Raw genomic sequence first — 20068 nt, 5'->3', positions numbered from 1 at the left:
ACAGTAATATCAAAAATAGGACATAGTTAGAAGAGTTGATCATGACTGAGTCTTTGCAGGTTAAATTCTCAGCTCCTAACTGTTTTCAGAACTCTGAAAATTTCAGAGTAACTCAAGAACAATCTCATATTTTTGCAATGTCTCAAGTTCATGGTAACTCTCTTCTTAGCATCACCGAACATCAGGCAATTACTGATGTTATCACTACATTGCTGAGTACCTGGGATGCTGCTAGAAACTCCAAGAACTTGTCTGATCTTGATGCAACCAGCTCAGCCTTTTCTAGCCAGAATGAGTATCAAAATGAGGCAGCATCTTTCACTGAGTGGAATATCACATAATTGTGGGTGGAGGAACAAAGGTGAAAAAGTTCCTGATAAAGCTATAAAGAGTGCTGAATAGATTGTGGAATGCATAGCAGAGTGGCATAGATTGCTTGCGCTATTATTATAAATCTCCAGTCAGAGCCTTGTGAAGATACCATTACTCTTTCTCAAATACATGTTTTTATTTAGACCAATGAGAGGTACTATTCTAACTTGAGTAAGTGGTGTAGTATAGGTAGGAGCTGGCTCATGGCAGACTGTGGCTTGTACCTCTGGAGCAGCTTCAGGCATGGTGATCGGGAGCTTTTCCATAATAAGAGATTGGGGCACTGATGTGTTGAAACAGATGTGAATTGACCAAGACTTTCTGTTTTAGAATTTTATGACTTAAATAGTAGCTGTGTTTGCAGTCTTGTGCCTGTGGATTTTATCTTCCATCGAACAAAAAATATATCTACAGAGCATCCAGGATATTATGTATCCATCCATTTGATGTCAAAGTGGTGATAATTTGTTGAAAACATTCAACGCTTATCCTGCAAGGCAGCCTGGACCAAAGGAAGCCTAGGAAATGTGTGGCATAAAGGCTATAAAACCCAGGATACCAATGGATTTCTTAGATTTGAATAAAAGGTCCACCAGTGGAAGACACTTGAAGGTCCTTATAGTTTACCTTATACAGACAAATATTTTCTCCATAGAATTTTTTGTATTTTTCCTTTTTCAAAAATTAGATACTGAAAAAAAGGATGAAATTTATATCGTTATAAAAATATCAGAGGATTCTGTATCCTTTATCCATAAAAGCAAAGTCTGGGGAGAGAGGATAGCTGACTCATAAGTAAGAAGGGACTCAAAGAGGGAAAACACAAAGTTATAATGTTCGTGATTGTCATCGGCCACCAATTTTGATGAGACAATAGAGCAGTGCAACCATGTGCAATAGTAGAGAGGGTATAAAAAGCCAGAAAGGTGAACACTAGAACAAGGATGTTCTTGGTAGCTCTAGACTCAGGAGAGTTACTGTGGAAAGCTGCAGTGCTGCGGATGTGTTGAACTCGCTGTTTGTGCCTATACAAAAAGACAATCATTGAGCTGCTGGACCAAGTGATAAGGACAGAAAACACAAGTTCAGGAAACACAAAAAATGCTATATATGTGGAGATTGTGAATTTGTCATGACCTACAACAGTATAGTGTTTAAAATCTGTCTCTTTTGTTATGTTTTTCCTTCTTAATTTTATGGACATATACAAAGGGAAAAGAACATTTACCATGATGTACAAGAACCAGCAGAGAAAAATGTAGACACCAATGTCTTTGGGAGATGTGACTCTAAGATTCTTCCAAAAGGAGTTCCTAGGGCTGATCATGATGGCCTGAAAGACACTCAAGAGACAGATGGTGGCAATGGACATACTCCTGAAAACCCTTAGAACATACATAAAAAGTTGGTAGCTCCAATCACTGAAGAAAAGTTTCAACACAAAAATGATCATTGTGTTGCCTATTCCTTTAGAGAGAATGATCAAAATGTTAACTATGGCCAGATGCATGAGAATTAAATCCAATGGCTTTACTTTGTGTTTCTTGTAACAAATAACTAGGTAGTAGGCAAGAAAAGAGACATTTCCCAAAATTCCAACTGTATTCTGAATCAAGAATGTTATTCCTATTGCCACATTCTTCGGGTCCATTTTTTTTACTGATCAAAATTTACTTCAAAATGTGCCAATAGTCACTTCTCAGAGGAAAAAAAATGTATTTGTATAGTTAAGATGATCTTGTTTACCTCATGTCACAAATGCACAAGAATCATATTAGATGAAGACTGAAAACCCAAGGTGGTCAGCACAACATGATCTTGGCCACACTGCTTCTCATAGTTATTTTAACACCAAAGATAACAATCAGTAAGAACTGCTGGAATCTTCAAATGCATGTATTTATGGAGCAAATTCTCATCATATTTCTCACAAAAGTCAACACTAAGAATAGGGTAAAGTTATCCTGATGGAAGCAATGATCACTGAGTACAAAATGAAAGTATGTTCATTATTACTAGTCCATTCATACTGGAGAAAATATTTTCTCTTGTCTTCTTCTACAAGGAAAAAATTCAATGTGAATGCCTTTCCTTTATCAATATTAAAATTTAAATTGAACTATTACAACAGGAATGAGAATTTTTCTTTTCTTTTATAATCAGATTTGTTATTTAGCACTAAACATTAGGTGGAAATGATGAATTAGACAATGTTACATTAAGAGATAATGTTTAAATTCTACCCCCTACACATACACATGGAACAATATTGGGGCAGAGTGAAGATGAGAAGAGTAGACACATTCTGCCGAAAGAAATGTTTTCTAACACAATGGAGAGAAAACTGGTGAATGATTCCAACAGAAATTAGTTAGAAGAATGCAGTACTCTATAAATAATACATAGGGGAAAGAATGTTCAGTGTTCCTATCTGATCTATTATCTGATGCATCACTCAGTGGTAGAAATGTGAAGCAGAGTCATTGGAAACACTAGGTCTTGTTAAGCATGGAGCTAAAACAAGAATCCTGGCTATGATGTTCATGTTACTTCACACAATTTCTCAAGTGAGAGCCTGAGAGTTTGTATAACAGATGTACACCTTCCTGTAGAAAACCTATCTTTTACAGATTAGATGAACCTTCACAAGTAATGCTCAGAATCTACATCCAATGGCTGACATGAAGGCAAATTAATACAAACCTGTACTTTAGCAGTACAGTGATTTTATGCAATGCCATCCTGCACAACAATGAAAATGCAATCAGAAGTGCATTGACAGCTCTCACATGCACTGAAATCCACTTTGAAAATATAAGAGGAGAGCTACCATCTGGCCCAGGGAGCTCCCATCTGGCCCAGAGAGCTCCCACTGGGACCAGAGTACTCCCATCTAGCCCAGAGAGGCCCATAGAGCTCTCATCTGGCTCAGAGATCTCCCATCTGGCCCAGTGAAAGAGAGAGCTCTCATTGCACAAAGATTCCTCATAGGACCAAGAGTAAATTTAGGAGACAGAAAATCTACCAGCCCTGAATAGACAAAGAGTGGCTTTCTGAGAAGTAGAACCCACCACCTCTCATTGGACCAAGAGAGGCTTCCTGAAATGCCAAATCTGTCAGCTCTGACTGGACCAAGAGCCCTGATAAGACCAAGAACGAATGTGTGAGTCACAGAATCAACTAGCTTGGGTTGACCCAAGAGCAGCTCATTGAGACACAGAAGGTGCCTGCTCCAATCAGACCAAGAGCTAAGATTAGACCCAGAAGGGCCCCCTGAGACACAGACACAACAAACACAGAGTGGACCAACAGCAACTCGCTCAGATACAGGCACCTATTATATCTCTTAGATGAGATGGGCAGACGTCAAGGCAGAAGTACATACAATAACATAAAGAGCAATACAGCATTATCAGATGTGTGGGTAACGGAGTGTAAGGGTTGGGGGAAAGAGAGCTTAGGGGAGAGGGAGGTCCCAGCTGGATCAGGACCAGAGAGAGAGAGAACATGTAAAGAGATACACGATAAATGAAAAGCCCATGGAAATAGGAAGAAGCAAAATGCTAGAGAGGTCCCCAGAAATCCACAAAGATACCTCCACAATAGACTACTGACAATGGTTGAGAGAAAGCCCAAAATGACCTACTCTGGTGATCAGATGGCTGAACACCCTAACTGTCGTGATAGAACTCTCATCCAATGACTGATGGAAGCAGATGCAGAGATCCATGGCCAGGCTCCAGGAGGAGCTCTGGGAGTCCAATCGGCAAGAGAGAGGAGGGATTATATGAGAGAGAGATGAGACCATGATTGGAAAAATCACAGGGACAAATAGCCAAACTAGTGGAAACACATAAACTATGAACCAATAGCTGAGGAGCCGCCATGAAACTGGATCAGGCCCTCTGGATAATTGAGACAGTCAATTAGCTTGAACTGTTTGGGAGACCCTCAGGCACTGGGACCACGTCCTGTCCTTTGTTGCTGCTGGTCATGGCAGCGGCTGCAGTGTCTCTGGTCATGGCGGCGGCTGCAGCAAGTCCTTCTGCCCTCCTGTCCTTTTATTTCTCCTCTCTGCTAGTCCCGCCTATCCTTCCTGCCTAGCCACGGCCGATCAGGTTTTATTTATTAACCAATCAGAACAACTTGACATACAGACCATCCCCCAGCACTACCAAGTGCAGACCATCTCAAACACCTGCACTCAGGCCCATGGTCCTAATCATCCTCTATACGGACCTGCTGGGTAACGCCACAAAGAACCCAAGAAGGGCTCCCACAGGACATACAGAACATCCCACAGCAGTCCTTAGTGCATGAGCTGGCTTTTTGGAGCCTGGGGCCTATGCTGGGACACTTTGCTGAGCCTGGGTGAAGGGAGGAGGGGACTGGACCTGCCTGGACTGAATCTACCAAGCTAAGCTGAATCCCCAGGGGAGTCCTTGCCCTGGAGGAATTGGGAATGGGAGGTGGATTAGGGAGAGGGGGGGCGGGAGAAGGAAGGACAGGGGAATCTGTGGCTGGTATGTAAAATTAAATTAATTATAAAATTAAAAAAAGAAAATGTAAGAGATGGTGCTGTAATATTCAAATTATGCAAAGAGGAATACATGGGAAACAGTGTTCTTGTCTTTCAAAGCTTAACAGAGACATAAACCTACCTATAATTAATTCCACTCCTGCCAATAACTCAGTAGAGCTCTAGTGTTGATGTTATGACTGAAATTGAAAGCAAGTTAGTTAAAGGAATCTTTTTCTACTGGTTGTGTGTGTTTTCAGATAGGGTCTTCTTCAGTAATGGAGGTTGTCCTGGAAAGTACAATAATCTTTCTGCCTCAGTCTATGGATTCCTGGGATTAAAATCAGGCCAATGTTCAGTTTCTTGATTTATGTGTGACACAGTGAGGTGACTGTCATTTATGATCTGTGAAGAAATAAACAAATACAAAAATTCAAATAATTATCTGCTTTAACATGAGAGATGCCAAGATCTTGAAGATACCGTGAAGGCAATGTGAATCAGTGGAATGCAAGAAGTGTTTGAGAATCTTCCTAAAGGACAAGAACCCATAGTCACTGAAGAGAAACATGGAATGATGCAAATAAAAGAGCAAACATCCAGGATTTCATACCATTTGATCAGGAGTGGCCAATGGAGATATTTAAGCTGTTAAAATTCTTGCCTTAGGAGAATAAGCACCCAGGTTAATCTCCAAAATTCACATGAAGATCTGGAGTCGGATGCTCATAGTTACAATGCAAACAGTAGGGAATGGGAAGAGTCAGTTAGTTTTCTGTGTCACAAAGAAAGCATAATATTCCCTCAGAATTTCAGATGAGTGGGAGGGTATGACTCAAAAAGAACAAGATAAAAATGTCTGAGGAACTACAATGGAAGTTTTGATCTGCCTCCACACTCTCACATATTTTCAAACTCTCCTGAACACAATAGAACTTAGAACATAGAAACAGGGACATATGTACACAGCAAAATATTAGGTCATAATTAATTTCCACTTAAAGCCCTTATTTACTAATGCCTTATTCAAGTCAAATTATTAGTAATAAACCAAGATTTATGAACAACTTCTTAATAAAAACATATACACATAGAATTTGTAAACTATGGAATATTTTGTATTCCATAATGGAAGGCCAAGGGGTAAATATGGCATGGGCTGTGGTTGTAACTAAAATTTAAGCTCTTGCTTGATGTGTATGAGGCTCTAAATTATGGAAACTTCAGCAATGAAATGGGAACAAGCCATCTTGAAATTGCAGTGACCTCTGTATATTATGAAACAAGGGGAAATGACAGAAACTGCATGTGTGCTAGAACAGAATTTTGCAAGACCCACATGACATTGCTACCATTACCTTAACATAGTGTTTCCAAATTCAAGATGGAAAACATGGACTGTTAGGAAGATAACACCCTGCCCAGTCAGATGTAGCACTGCCTAGAAACATTTCCTCCATGCATGGGTAGATCCTAGCTCATTCCTAGGATTAGATGTTTTTCTTAGTTTCATTTCTAAGGTCTATTTATAAACAAAAAGTCATTTTCTGAAATTTGTGATTGTCATACTGTACAATTATTCTGTGATTCGTGAGTACAACTAATGGAAATCTGAATCATGTAATTAACAGAATCCTGAAGCACCTTGGAAATCAGATTTTATCAGGTGTCACAGTTTTCAATAGGCAGCCTGAGAGAGAATTTAGTTACACTTTTGCTACATCAAGAATCAGAATAAGTTCAGGGATGTCTTCTCATTACTAACTTGGCCTATATCCCAGAACGTCTCCCTGTCTCTTGGCTGAATCTCTACTGTTCAGTCTCTACCAAGAATCAATTTTAAGATTTGTGCACTTACCATACCTCTCCTCCTGACTTTCTTTGTCTTTGAGGATGAGAACAATATGCTCCTCTGACTTTTTCCTCTGCAGAATCTTCAGCTCAGGGTACAGCTCCTGACATGACAGCCAATACTATGAATGAGAGAGGGAGACCAACCCTAAGATAAAGGTTCATGTATCGGTGACCTCAACTCCCTTCAGAAATGCAATTTTTTTTCTCAGCTGAAGACATGATGACAGAGCTAGCTTTGGGAGTCAAGAAGTTCTCTGAAAATTTCCACTTGATAATTACCAAAAACACTGGTGAATTCCTTGTAAAGGTATCCAAAGGAAAATTATGTTTGGAAAGGTTCATATATTATCCTGATGGATGACAAGTTCAATGAACATCAAAGTCTCATGTGAGAGAGTCCTCTAAGGAAGTTCATTTGCTTCTTTCAATGTGTCAGATCTTCTCTGGGATCTTCTAAACAAAATCAAGTTAATTATAACTTTTGGATCTCATGTGCTGCTCACTCTCAGATCACCCACCTGAACAGTCATTCATGATTTCTGGGAATTGTACTGAAGTACAAGTAAAAGGGACAGAGTGACTTTATAATCCATGCCAGAAATCTCTCCTTTCAATGGAACCCAATGCAAATAAATAGGAATTAATAATATGAAAATATGATTGCCTAGTTAGTTATATACCAAGCAACAACTGAAAGTCTGAATAGAGCTGTATCCTAGAAGAATTACCATATGCAATCATTCCTCACAAATGACATCAAATGTATCCAATAAATTCACATAATGAATTGCCACTTTCTCTTTCTTAAAACACTGAATAGAAAACAGAATAATATATATTTATATATATTAATTAATCAGATAAAGAGAATGTATTTTTCAGCATTTCATGAAAAAGTGTAAGACTTAAAGGTTGAGAATTTACCTTCCTTTCATGGTTTTTCAACCAACATAGAAATGAGAGAGGTACAATTTATACCAGACCGCCACCAATTTCAACATACAAAAAACCTTTGGTTTGAAGCTCTCTCTGTGCTTCAGTAATTCTCTAAAATAAGTTAGGAACACAGAAACTGCCATAGTTACTACAGGAAAAGAATAGTCCTCAAAATGTCCCAAGTAGAATAAGATAGACTAAAATTCAGGATAGTAATTTCTGTGCAAAGCATTTTTGCCCGGCCATGCATATGCTCTACTACTTATCTATACATAATAGAGACATATTAGTTTTATAGGGGACATGAGGAGACCATTAGTATTCAGAGTTCCAAAAGTGGATAGTGTCTTGGCCATGGGGTCAACCCAGGTCTACCCTTGCAGGCAATACAACCACAAAGGTCAGGTTCAGTAAATCAATTATGGTGATAGGTATGAAGATTTACAGGATGTCAGAATTGATCATCTTGCATAATCTGATAAGTATAGACCCACTTGAGCCTCCCACTTGTGATCCTGTACTGGCCCTCCAACAATTTGGGCCATCACATAAATCAGGAGGAAGAATGATTTCCTTAAAACCAGAGTAATTTAAGGAAGACCTTACTTCACACAGGCTAAGGGAGAGTCATTTATTGAGGAAAACAACAAAGAGAAGATTCTGCTGCAGGGCTTAGTGGGTTTTGGATATGGCAAGAGGCATATATGACATGGGAAAAAAACAGAAAAGTGAGAAGGAAAAGAACACAGAGTGTCTGGGGTAACATAGCAGGTATTACAGAGACTAGTGAATGTGTTTCTTTCATACTGCATAATTTGAATACCAGAAAATGTTTTATTACTCATTTTAGGTAAACATATAACCTTATATGTCACATTAAATGAAATATAATTGTATTTTTAATATACAGTGACATTTAGCTAAGTTGTAGATATTTCCTCTCTGTCCCCTGGGATGCAAGGTTGTTTGGATTTACAGGCAAGAAATCTAACAAGAAGGCCTTGGATATGAGAAGATAGAAAGATTTGTTAGACATTCCACAAGAAATTTCCATGATCCCAATGGACAGAGAAATCTAAACAACTTAGAGAATTTTCTGTAAATAGGGAATATCTTGACAATATAAGTATTTTCAAAAAGTTATATGAGTTGGCAAGAAAAAAACAGTGTGTGTAAAGATGATCAGAAAAATGCAGGAATCATTCATAGGATATTTCACATCCTGACTAGTAATCTTGCCAGGAAATTTATGTTTAACTGGCCTATAATTTATACTGAAACATTCGTTTAAGTTCTTTCAGCTGAACCATTCCTTCACCATATAAGAAGGATGAGTGTTGTATTTCCTGTACCAATAAAATTATTGTAAAAAATTACATTAAAAAATCAGACTAGGAGGATGTACATAAATTTCTAAATGGTCTTATTAAATAAAAAAAGGAGCCAAATATAGGGGTGAAAGCCTGGGAGAGATCAGGGAAATAAAGAAAGTCACTTTACCTTACTAACTCTGGAGCTTCCAAATGCAAATTACTTCCTGTCTACTCAGGTCAGTATGCCTTGCTGTTCTGCCATCTGACTTGCTCTCTCAGTTCAGCTACATCACTTCCTCTTCATACACAGCTCTATCACATCCTATCTCTCTGTACAGACCTCAAGACCTTCATGATTAACTAGTTTTGGAATTTAAGACATGTACCCTACACCTGGCTCTGTTTCCAGTGTGGCCTTGAACACACAGAGATCCTGCCTGCTAAGTGATAGGATTAAGGGCATGTGCTACTGCTGCCTGACTTCTTTGTTTACTTATAATAGCTGGCCTTTTTCCTCTGATCTCCAGGCAAACTTTATTTATTAAAGCACAAATAAAATATCACCACAGGAGAAATTTTGTCTAGTACATGTATCTGCTTAAAGTGTGGACCAAAATATATTACCAAAGATTTTTAAGCACCACCTGGCTCCAGTTTTATATATATATAAATATATATATAAACTGGAGCCAGGTGATGGTGGTGCACACCTTTAATCCCAGCACTTGGAGGCAGCGGCAAGTGGATTTCTGTGAGTTCAAGGCCAGCCTGAACTACAGAGCAAGATCCAGGATAGGCACTAAAACTACACAGTGAAACCCTGTTTTAAACCCCCCCCAAAAAAACAAAAAAAACCGCAAAAACCTAAACAATGCATGAGGGAGACCCTGGATTTAAAGATGCTCCACTGCATGACTTGTCTTTGAAGAGATTGATGTCAGCTGCCCCCCTGTGGTTTTACTCTAGAACCAAGTGGGCCTGGGAATCAGGACTGCTAGAGACATTATTCACTGAAGGTCCAAGCCTGGGGGTGAGGAGAGGAGGGGGCACTAGATTCCAGGGAAGGAGCTGGATGAATATTACTCAGTGTCCTGATGGTGCCAGAGAAGAATCAAAGGAGGTCCATGGAACACCTGCTGTGGAAGGTACGCTAGTGAGTGTCCTGTCTCTGTCCCTGCCTTGGGAAAGGAGAGCCCCGAGAAGGGCATTTGATAATTTTAGTTTCAAAATTTAGCATTTTAATGTCACTAACTTATACTATGGGTTTGGAGTGGGAAAGACAGAAGGACGTACAATATGTAGTTTGGAAGGTTAAATGGGTCTCATGTGATGGAACTGGAGAGGAGAGGTGTGGTAAGGGGTGCAGTAAACTGTGACAAATAGCTGTGGGCATCTTGGCCTTCAAAAAATTAAGAATATAATCAACCCATTTATAAGTCACAACAGTCACATTCAACAAATGTCTCCAGATTGAAATCTGTCTTAGATAGTCATTGAATTGCTAAGATAAAATTCCATGACCAAAAGCAATGTGGTGAGGAAAGGATTTGTTTCAACTTATATTTCCACATTAGTCCTTCACTGAGGGAAGACACGGCAGGGATTCAAGTCAGGAATCTGGAAGCTGGATTTGATTCAGAGACCATGAAGGAGGGCTACTTAACACTTTGCTCCAATAATGCCTAGGACCTCCAGTTCAGAGATGATTCCCTCCATAGTGGTGCCCTACACCTACCTTTAATCAAGAAAATTGCTGATGAGCTTACCTATAGGCCAACCTTATTGAGTCATTTTCTCAATGCATTCCCTCTTCCTAGATGATGCTGGCTTGTGTCATGTTGACATAAAACTGACCAATTTTAAAGTGGTAAACAGAATAGTCACATTCTTTAATGAATATATTTCTAGCAAGATAGAGGCATGCTAAAGTCACCTTTTGATTTAGACAGCTCTTCCTGAGTCTGACACTCAGGGTATTTTTGCCCTGGATCAGGAATTCTTGATCACATTGATGGGGAAGGCCCAACCCATTTTCAGTAGGACCACCCATGGGCTAGTAATTCTGGGTTCTATAAGAAAGCAGGCTGACAACAGAATGGGAAAAGATCTTCACCAACCCCACATCTGACAGAGGATTGATCTCCACAGTATATAAAGAACTCAAGAAACTAGGCATCAAAATACTGAACAGTCCAATTAAAAAATGGGCTAAAGAACTAGACAGAGAATTCACAAAACAAGAACTACAAATGGCTGAAAGACATTTAAAGAAATGCTCAACATCCTTAATCATCAGAGAAATGCAAATCAAAACGACTCTGAGATACCACCTTACACCTGTCAGAATGGCTATGATCAAAAACACCAATGACAGTCAACGTTGGGGAGGATGTGGAGCAAAGGGAACACTCCTCCACTGTTGGTGGGAATGTAAACTTGTACAACCACTGTGGAAATCAGTATGGCGGTTTCTCAGAAAATTAGGAATCGAACTACCTCAAGACCCAGCCATCCCACTCTTGGGCATATACCCAAGGAATGCTGATTCATACCATAAAGATACATGCTCAGCTATGTTCATAGCAGCACTATTTGTAATAGCCAGAACCTGGAAATAACCTAGATGCCCATCAGTGGAAGAATGGATGAAAAAAATGTGGTACATATACACAATGGAGTACTACTCAGCAGAGAAAAAACAATGAAAGCATGAAATTTGCAGGCAAATGGATGGAACTAGAAAAAATCATCCTGAGTGTGGTAACCCAAACCCAGAAAGACAGTCATGGTATGTACTCACTCATAAGTGGATTCTAGATATAAAATAAAGAACAATCAGACCACAACCCATAGAACCATGGAGGCTATATATATAGCATGGAGGTCCCTAGGACGACTGTGGCTTATAATAAATTTCGGTTTTACTCAATTATTGAAAAAAATAGCCAAATGAATGGAAACACAAGAACTATGAACCAAAGGCTGAGGTGCCCCCAGCTGGATCAGGCCCTCTGAATAGGAGAGACAGTTGATTGGCTTGATCAGTTTGGGAGGCAACTAGGCAGTGGGACCAAGTCCTGTGCTCATTGCATGAGTTGGCTGTTTGAAACCTGGAACTTATGCAGGGACACTTGGCTCAGTCTAGGAGGAAGGGATTGGACCTGCCTGGACTGAGTCTACCAGGTTGATCGCAGTCCTCGGGGGGAGGATTTGCCCTGGAGGAAGTGGGAAGGGGGGTGGGCTGGAGGTAAGCGTAGGGTGTGGGAGGGGGGAGAATAGGGGAACCCGTGGCTGATATGTAGAACTGAACGGTATTGTAAAATAAAAAAAATAAAAATAAAGATAAAAAAGAAAAAAAAAAAAGAAAGAAAGCAGTATATGCCTAATAGTGGCATTACTGGGTGTTGAGGTAGGTTGATTAAGTTTTATGATAAATCATCATACTGATTTCCAAAGTGGCTATAAAATTTTGCACTTCCACCAGCAGTGGAGGATTGTTCCCTTACCCATATCCTCTCCAATGTAAGCTGTCCTCAGTGTTTTTTTTATCTTAGCCATCTTATAGATGTAAGATGTTAGCTCACACTCATTTTGATTTGCATTTCCATGATGGTTAAGGATGTTGAGCAATTCCTTAAATGTCTGTTGAACATTTGAAATTCTTCTGTTGAAAATTCTCTGCTTAGATCTGTACCCCATTTTTAATTGGATTATTTGATATTTTGATACCTAGTTCCTTGAGTTCTTTGTATATTTTGGACAAGAGCATTAGTGAATGGGATGGTTGAGCTGGGGGAGGGTTGGAGTAGGAGAGCAATGAAATAGATATCTTTTTTTTTTGTGATATATATTTTTTATTTTACAATACCATTCAGTTCTACATATCAGCCATGGGTTTCCCTATTCTCCCCCCTCCCACGCCCTCCCCATACCCCCAGCCCACCCTCCATTCCCACCTCCTCCAGGACAAGTCCTCCCCCGAGGACTGTGATCAACTTGGTAGACTCAGTCCAGGGAGGTCCAGTCCCTTCCTCCCAGACTAAGCCAAGTGTCCCTGCATAAGTTCCTGGTTTCAAACAGCCAATTCATGCAATGAGCACAGGACTTGGTCCCACTGCCTAGATGCCTCCCAAACTGATCAAGCCAATCAACTGTCTCACCTATTCAGAGGGCCTGATCCAGCTGGGAGCCCCTCAGCCTTTGGTTCATAGTTCATGTGTTTCCATTCATTTGGCTATTTTTTTTCAATATATATATAGCCTTTATGGATCTATGGGTTGTGGTCTGATTGTTCATTTTATATCTAGAATCCACCAATGAGTGAGTACATACCATAACTGTCTTTCTGGGTTTGGGTTACCTCACTCAGGATGATTTTTTCTAGTTCCATCCATTTGCCTGCAAATTTCATGCTTTCATTGTTTTTCTCTGCTGAGTAGTACTCCATTGTGTATATGTACCACATTTTTTTCATCCATTCTTCCGTTGATGGGCATCTAGGTTGTTTCCAGGTTCTGGCTATTACAAATAGTGCTGCTATGAACATAGCTGAGCATGTATCTTTATGGTATCTATCAGCATTCTTTGGGTATATGCCCAAGAGTGGTATGGCTGGGTCTTGAGGTAGTTCGATTCCTAATTTTCTGAGAAACCGCCATACTGATTTCCACAGTGGTTGTACAAGTTTACATTCCCACCAACAGTGGAGGAGTGTTCCCTTTGCTCCACATCCTCTCCAACATTGGTTGTCATTGGTGTTTTTGATCTTAGCCATTCTAACAGGTGTAAGGTGGTATCTCAGAGTCGTTTTGATTTGCATTTCTCTGATGATTAAGGATGTTGAGCATTTCTTTAAATGTCTTTCAGCCATTTGTAGTTCTTGTTTTGTGAATTCTCTGTTTAGCTCTTTAGCCCATTTTTTAATTGGACTGTTCAGTGCTTTGATGTCTAGTTTCTTGAGTTCTTTATATATTGTGGAGATCAATCCTCTGTCAGATGTGGGGTTGGTGAAGATCTTTTCCCAATCTGTTGGCTGTCTTTTTGTCTTATTGACTGTGTCTTTTGCCCTGCAAAAGCTTCTCAGTTTTGAGAGGTCCCATTTATTAATGGTTGTGCTCAGGGTCTGTGCTGTCGGTGTTTTATTTAGGAAATGGTCTCCAGTGCCAATGCGTTCAAGAGTGCTTCCTATTTTCTTTTCTATTAAGTTTAGTGTAACGGGATTTATGTTTAGGTCTTTGATCCACTTGGACTTGAGTTTTGTGCATGGTGACAGATATGGATCTATTTGTAATCTTTTACATATTGACATCCAGTTATGCCAGCACCATTTGTTGAAGATACTTTCTTTATTCCATTGTATAGTTTTGGCTCCTTTGTCAAAAACCAGGTGTTCATATGTGCATGGATTAATGTCAGGGTCTTCAATTCGATTCCATTGGTCCGTATGTCGGTTTTTATACCAGTACCAAACTGTTTTTATTACTATAGCTCTATAGTAGAGTTTGAGGTCCGGGATGGTGATGCCTCCAAGGGTTGCTTTATCGTATAGGATTCTTTTAGCTATCCTGGGTCTTTTGTTTTTCCATATAAAGTTGAGTATTTTTCTTTCCAAGTCTGTGAAGAATTGTGTTGGGATTTTGATGGGGATTGCATTGAATCTGTAGATTGCTTTTGGTAAGATTGCCATTTTTACTATGTTAATCCTACCTACCCATGAGCATGGGAGATCCTTCCATTTTCTGATATCTTCTTCAATTTCTTTCTTTAGGGATTTAAAGTTCTTATCAAAAAGGTCTTTCACTTGTTTAGTTAGTGTTATCCCAAGGTATTTTATATTATTTGTGGCTATTGTAAAGGGTGATGTTTCTCTGACTTCTTTCTCAGCCCTTTTATCATTTGTGTATAGGAGGGCTACTGATTTTTTTGAGTTGATCTTGTATCCTGCCACTTTACTGAAGGAGTTTATCAGCTGTAGAAGTTCCCTGGTAGAGTTTTTGGGTCACTTATGTATACTATCATATCATCTGCAAATAGTGAAAGTTTGACTTCTTCCTTGCCAATTTGTATCCCTTTGATCTCCTTTTGTTGTCTTATTGCTCTAGCTAGAACTTCTAGTACTATGTTGAATAAATATGGGGAGAGTGGACAGCCTTGTCTTGTTCCTGAATTTAGTGGTATCGCTTTGAGTTTCTCTCCATTTAATTTGATGTTTGCTGTTGGCTTGCTATAAATTGCTTTTATTATGTTTAGAAATGTTCCTTGTATTCCTATTCTTTCTAAGACCTTTATCATGAAGGGGTGTTGGATTTTGTCAAAGGCTTTTTCAGCATCTAGGGAGATGATCATGTGGTTTTTTTCTTTCAGTTTGTTTATATAGTGTATTACATTGACTGATTTCCGTATGTTGAACCATCCTTGCATCCCTGGGATGAATCCTACTTGGTCGTGATGGATGATTGTTTTAATGTATTCTTGGATTCGGTTTGCCAATATTTTGTTGAGTATTTTTGCATCAATGTTCATGAGGGAGATTGGTCTGTAGTTCTCTTTCTTTGTTGCATCTTTGTGTGGTTTGGGTATCAGGGTAATTGTAGCCTCAAAAAAAGAGTTTGGTAGTGTTCCGTCTGTTTCTATTGTGTGGAACACTTTGAAGAGGATTGGTATTAGTTCTTCTTTGAAAGTCTGGTAGAATTCTGCACTGAAACCATCTGGTCCTGGGCTTTTTTTAGTTGGGAGACTTTTGATGACTGTTTCTATTTCTTTAGGGGTTATTGGTCTATTTAAATGGTTTATCTGGTCTTGATTTAATTTTGGTATTTGGTATTTATCCAGAAAATTGTCCATTTCTTCCTGGTTTTCCATTTTTGTGGAGTACAGGTTTTTGAAGTATGATCTGATGATTCTCTGGATTTCCTCATTGTCTGTTGTTATGTCTCCCTTTTCATTTCTGATTTTGTGAATTTGGGTGCTCTCTCTTTGCCTTTTGGTTAATTTGGCTAGTGGTTTGTCTATCTTGTTGATTTTTTCAAAGAACCAACTCTTTGTTTCATTGATTTTTTGTATTGTTCTCTTGTTTTCTATTTCGTTGATTTCAGCCCTCAATTTGATTATTTCCTGGCGTCTATTTCTCCTGGGTGAGTTTGTTTCTTTTTGTTCTAGAGCTTTCAGTTGTGCTGTTAATTCATTGGTATGGGATTGCTCCATCTTCTTTATGTGTGCATTTAGAGCTATGAATTTTCCTCTTAGCACTGCTTTCATAGTGTCCCATAAGTTTGGGTATGTTGTACTTTCATTTTCATTGAATTCTAGGAACTCTTTAATTTCTGTTTTTATTTCTTCCTTGACCCATTGATGTTTCAGGTAGGCATTATTCAGTTTCCAAGAGTTTGTGGGTTTTCTATAATTTTTGTTGTTATTGAGTTCTAACTTTAAGGCATGGTGGTCTGATAAGATACAGGAGGTTATTCCAATTTTTTTGTATCTGTTGAGATTTGTTTTGTGTCCAAGCATGTGGTCAATTTTTGAGAAGGTTCCATGGGGTGCTGAGAAGAAGGTATATTCTTTTGTGTTAGGATGGAATATTCTGTAGATATCTATTAGGTCCATTTGAGTCATAACATCTGTTAGGTCCTTTATTTCTTTGTTAAGTTTCAGTCTGGTAGATCTATCTTTTGGTGAGAGTGGTGTGTTAAAATCTCCCACTACTAATGCGTGGGGTTTGATGTGCGTTTTAAACTTTAGTAGTGTTTCTTTTATGAATGTGGGTGCTTTTGTATTTGGAGCATAAATGTTTAGAATCGAGACTTCATCTTGGTGGATTTTTCCCGTGATGAATATGTAATGTCCATCCTGGTCTCTTTTGATTGATTTTAGTTTGAAGTCTATTTTATTAGATATTAGGATAGCTACACCAGCTTGTTTCTTAGGTCCATTTGCTTGGAAAACCTTTTCCCAGCCCTTTACTCGGAGGTAGTGTCTGTCTTTGGAGTTAAGGTGTGTTTCTTGTATGCAGCATATGGATGGGTCCTGTTTTCTTATCCATTCTGTTAGCCTGTGTCTTTTTATAGGTGAGTTGAGACCATTGATATTGATGGATATTAATGACCAGTGATTGTTAATTCCTGTTATTTTTTGGTTGTGTTGTGTTGTCCTTCTGTGGTGTATGTTGGTGTAGGATTATCTATTGCTTGATTTTTCATGGATGTGTTTAGCTTCTTTGGGTTGAATTTTCCCTTCTAGTGCTTTCTGTAGGGCTGGGTTTGTGGACAGGTATTGATTAAATCTGGTTTTATCCTGGAATATTTTGTTTACTCCGCCTATGGTGATTGAGAGTTTTGCTGGGTATAATAGTCTGGGTTGGCATCCGTGGTCTCTTAGTGTCTGCATGAGGTTTGTCCATGATCTTCTAGCTTTCATAGTCTCTATTGAGTAGTCTGGTGTTATTCTGATGGGTTTGCCTTTATATGTTACTTGGTCCTTTTCCTTTGCAGCTCTTAATATTTTTTCTTTATTCTGTGTGTTTAGTGTTTTGATTATTATGTGGCGAGAGGACTTTTTTTTTGGATCCAGCCTATTCGGTGTTCTGTACGCTTCTTGTATCTTCATAGGTATTTCTTTCTTTAGGTTAGGAAAGTTTTCTTCTATGATTTTGTTGAATATATTTTCTGTGCCTTTGAGTTGGTATTCTTCTCCTTCTTCTATCCCTATTATTCTTAGGTTTGGTCTTTTCATGGTGTCCCAAATTTCCTGGACGTTTTGTGTTAGGACTTTTTTGTCTTTAGTGTTTTCTTTGACTGACGAATCTATTTTCTCTATCGTGTCTTCAGCGTCAGAGATTCTCTGTTCCATCTCTTGCAATCGGTTGGTTATGCTTGTTTCTGTAGTTCCTGTTCGTTTTGTCAGGATTTCTATTTCCAGCAATCCCTCAGCATGTGTTTTCTTTATTGTCTCAAATTCATTTTTCAGATCTTGGAATGTTTCTTTCATCTGTTTAATTGCTTTTTCTTGGCTTGATTTGATTTCTTCCCATTTTTTGTTCGTTTTTTCTTCCATTTCTTTAAGGGAGTTTTTTATTTCCTCTTTAATGGAGTTTTTCATTTCCTCTTTAAGGGAAGTTTTTATTTCCTCTTTAAGGGAGTTTTTTATTTCCTCTTTAAGGAAAGTTTTTATTTCCTCTTTAAGGTAGTTTTTCAATTCTTCTTTAAGGAAAGTTTTTATTTCCTCATTGAGGGAATGTTTTATTTCTTCTTTAAGGGTCTCTATCATCTTCTTAATGTCATTTTTAGGGTTGATTTCTTCTGTTTCTTCTGTCATGGTATGTTTAGGTCTTGCAGGTGTAGAATCACTAGGTTCTGATGTTGCCATATAGGTCTTTATGTTGTTGCCTGTATTTTTGCACTGGCGTCTACTCATCTCTTCCTCTGTGAGGTGCAGGTGGTGTCTGTGTCTGAGAGTGCCTCTCTTGCTCTAATTTTTAGTCTTGGTTTAGTAGGGGTTCTTGGTTAAATTGGTGCTATTGGGCTATTTCTTCAGGGGCAGTTGATTTCGATCGGTGAATTATATACTTATGATTCTGGTGATCTGGTTTGGTGTCTGGGTAGCGCCTTCTTCTGTGTTCCCAGGTTACGTTTTGTTCATTTGTCAACTCCTCAGCTGATCTTGTTTCTTCAGACTTTAAACTGTAGGCATCTGAATCCTCTCCCAGAAGGGTTTCAGCTGAGCAGGGTAGTCTCACCAACACCTCCAAGTTGTTGGGTTTCACAGGATCAGCAGCTGGGCCCTGGGTTGTCCTCAGACGGAGTGTTCAGATTCGTTCTGGTTCTGACCCTCCGAGATAGCTTCTTCCCCAGATGTTGGAGTTAGGGGCGTCCCTGTTCCAAGCTGCGTCTGCTTGTCTCCGTCCCTGGGCCTGTTTACCTCTGCAGTCTGCCGCCGGGCCTGTATGTCCCTGTCAGCTGCCGCTGGGTCTGTCTGCCTCTGGGGGCTGCCACCTGGCCTGAATGTCTCTGCAGGCTGCAGCCGGGACTGAGTGTCCCTGTCGGCCTTTGCCGCCGGGCCTGTTTACCTCAGCGGGCCGCTGCTGGGCCCGACTACCTCCACAGGCCGCTGCCACAGGCCTACCTGCGTCTGCTTGTCTCTGCTGCCGGGCCTGTCTACCTCTGTGGACCGCCGCTGGGCCTGAATGTCTCTGCTGGCTGCCAACGGGCCTGAATGTCCCTGTCGGCTGCCGTCGCTGGGCACGTCTACCTCAGCGGGCTGCTGCTGGGCCCATCTACCTCCACGGGCCCCCGCCGCAGGCCTGCCTGCGTCTGCTTGTCTCTGCCGCCGGGCCTGTCTACCTCTGTGGACCGCCGCTGGGCCTGAATGTCTCTGCCGGCTGCCGCCGGGCCTGAATGTCTCTGTCAGCCGCTGCTGCCGGGCCCGTTTACCTCAGCAGGCCGCTGCTGGGCCCGTCTATCTCTTTGGGCCGCCCCTGGGCCTGAATGTCTCTGCCGGCTGCCGCCGGGTCTGAATATCCCTGTCGGCTGCCGCCGCTGGGCCCGTCTACCTCCACGGGTCCCCGCCGCAGGCCTACCTGCGTCTGCTTGTCTCTGCCGCCTGGCCTGAATGTCTCTGCAGGCTGCAGCCGGGACTGAATGTCCCTGTCGGCCTTTGCCGCCGGGCCCGTTTACCTCAGTGAGCCGCTGCTGGGCCCGACTACCTCCACAGGCCGCCGCCACAGGCCTACCTGCGTCTGCTTGTCTCCGCTGCCGGGCCTGTCTACCTCTGTGGACCGCCGCTGGGCCTGAATGTCTCTGTCGGCTGCCGCCGCTGGGCACGTCTACCTCAGCGGGCTGCTGCTGGGCCCGTCTACCTCCACGGGCCCCCGCCGCAGGCCTACCTGCGTCTGCTTGTCTCTGCCGCCGGGCCTGTCTACCTCTGTGGGCCGCCGCTGGGCCTGAATCCTTCACTGCCGCTGCTGTCCTCCTCAGCAAGAGCTGAAATAGATATCTTAATAGAGGGAGCTAGTAAGGTGTTAGCTAGAAACCTGGTGATAGGGAAATTCCCAGAATCTACAAGGATGACCCCAGCGAAG

The 20068-nt window shown here is 40.6% G+C and overlaps 1 protein-coding gene across 1 annotated transcript; it reads right to left on the bottom strand.

The window, feature by feature from the left end:
• Nucleotides 1-1120: 1120 nt before the first annotated feature.
• LOC114686094 (vomeronasal type-1 receptor 2-like) lies at nucleotides 1121-2069 on the bottom strand. Its single transcript, XM_028860727.1, has one exon. The coding sequence runs from the start codon at nucleotides 2021-2023 to the stop codon at nucleotides 1121-1123; it is 903 nt and encodes a 300-aa protein (XP_028716560.1). The 5' UTR covers nucleotides 2024-2069.
• Between the last annotated feature and the right edge of the window lie 17999 nt (nucleotides 2070-20068).

Source organism: Peromyscus leucopus, chromosome 1 (genome assembly GCF_004664715.2).
Source record: "Peromyscus leucopus breed LL Stock chromosome 1, UCI_PerLeu_2.1, whole genome shotgun sequence".
NCBI lineage: Eukaryota > Metazoa > Chordata > Mammalia > Rodentia > Cricetidae > Peromyscus > Peromyscus leucopus.
Note: the sequence above shows the minus strand (reverse complement) of the source record. Positions and strands in the feature narration are given on the sequence as shown.

What these genes read in the sequence shown, in the direction of transcription:
- LOC114686094 (XM_028860727.1), bottom strand. Translation starts at nt 2,023, where the DNA reads ATGGACCCGAAGAATGTGGCAATAGGAATAACATTCTTGATTCAGAAT.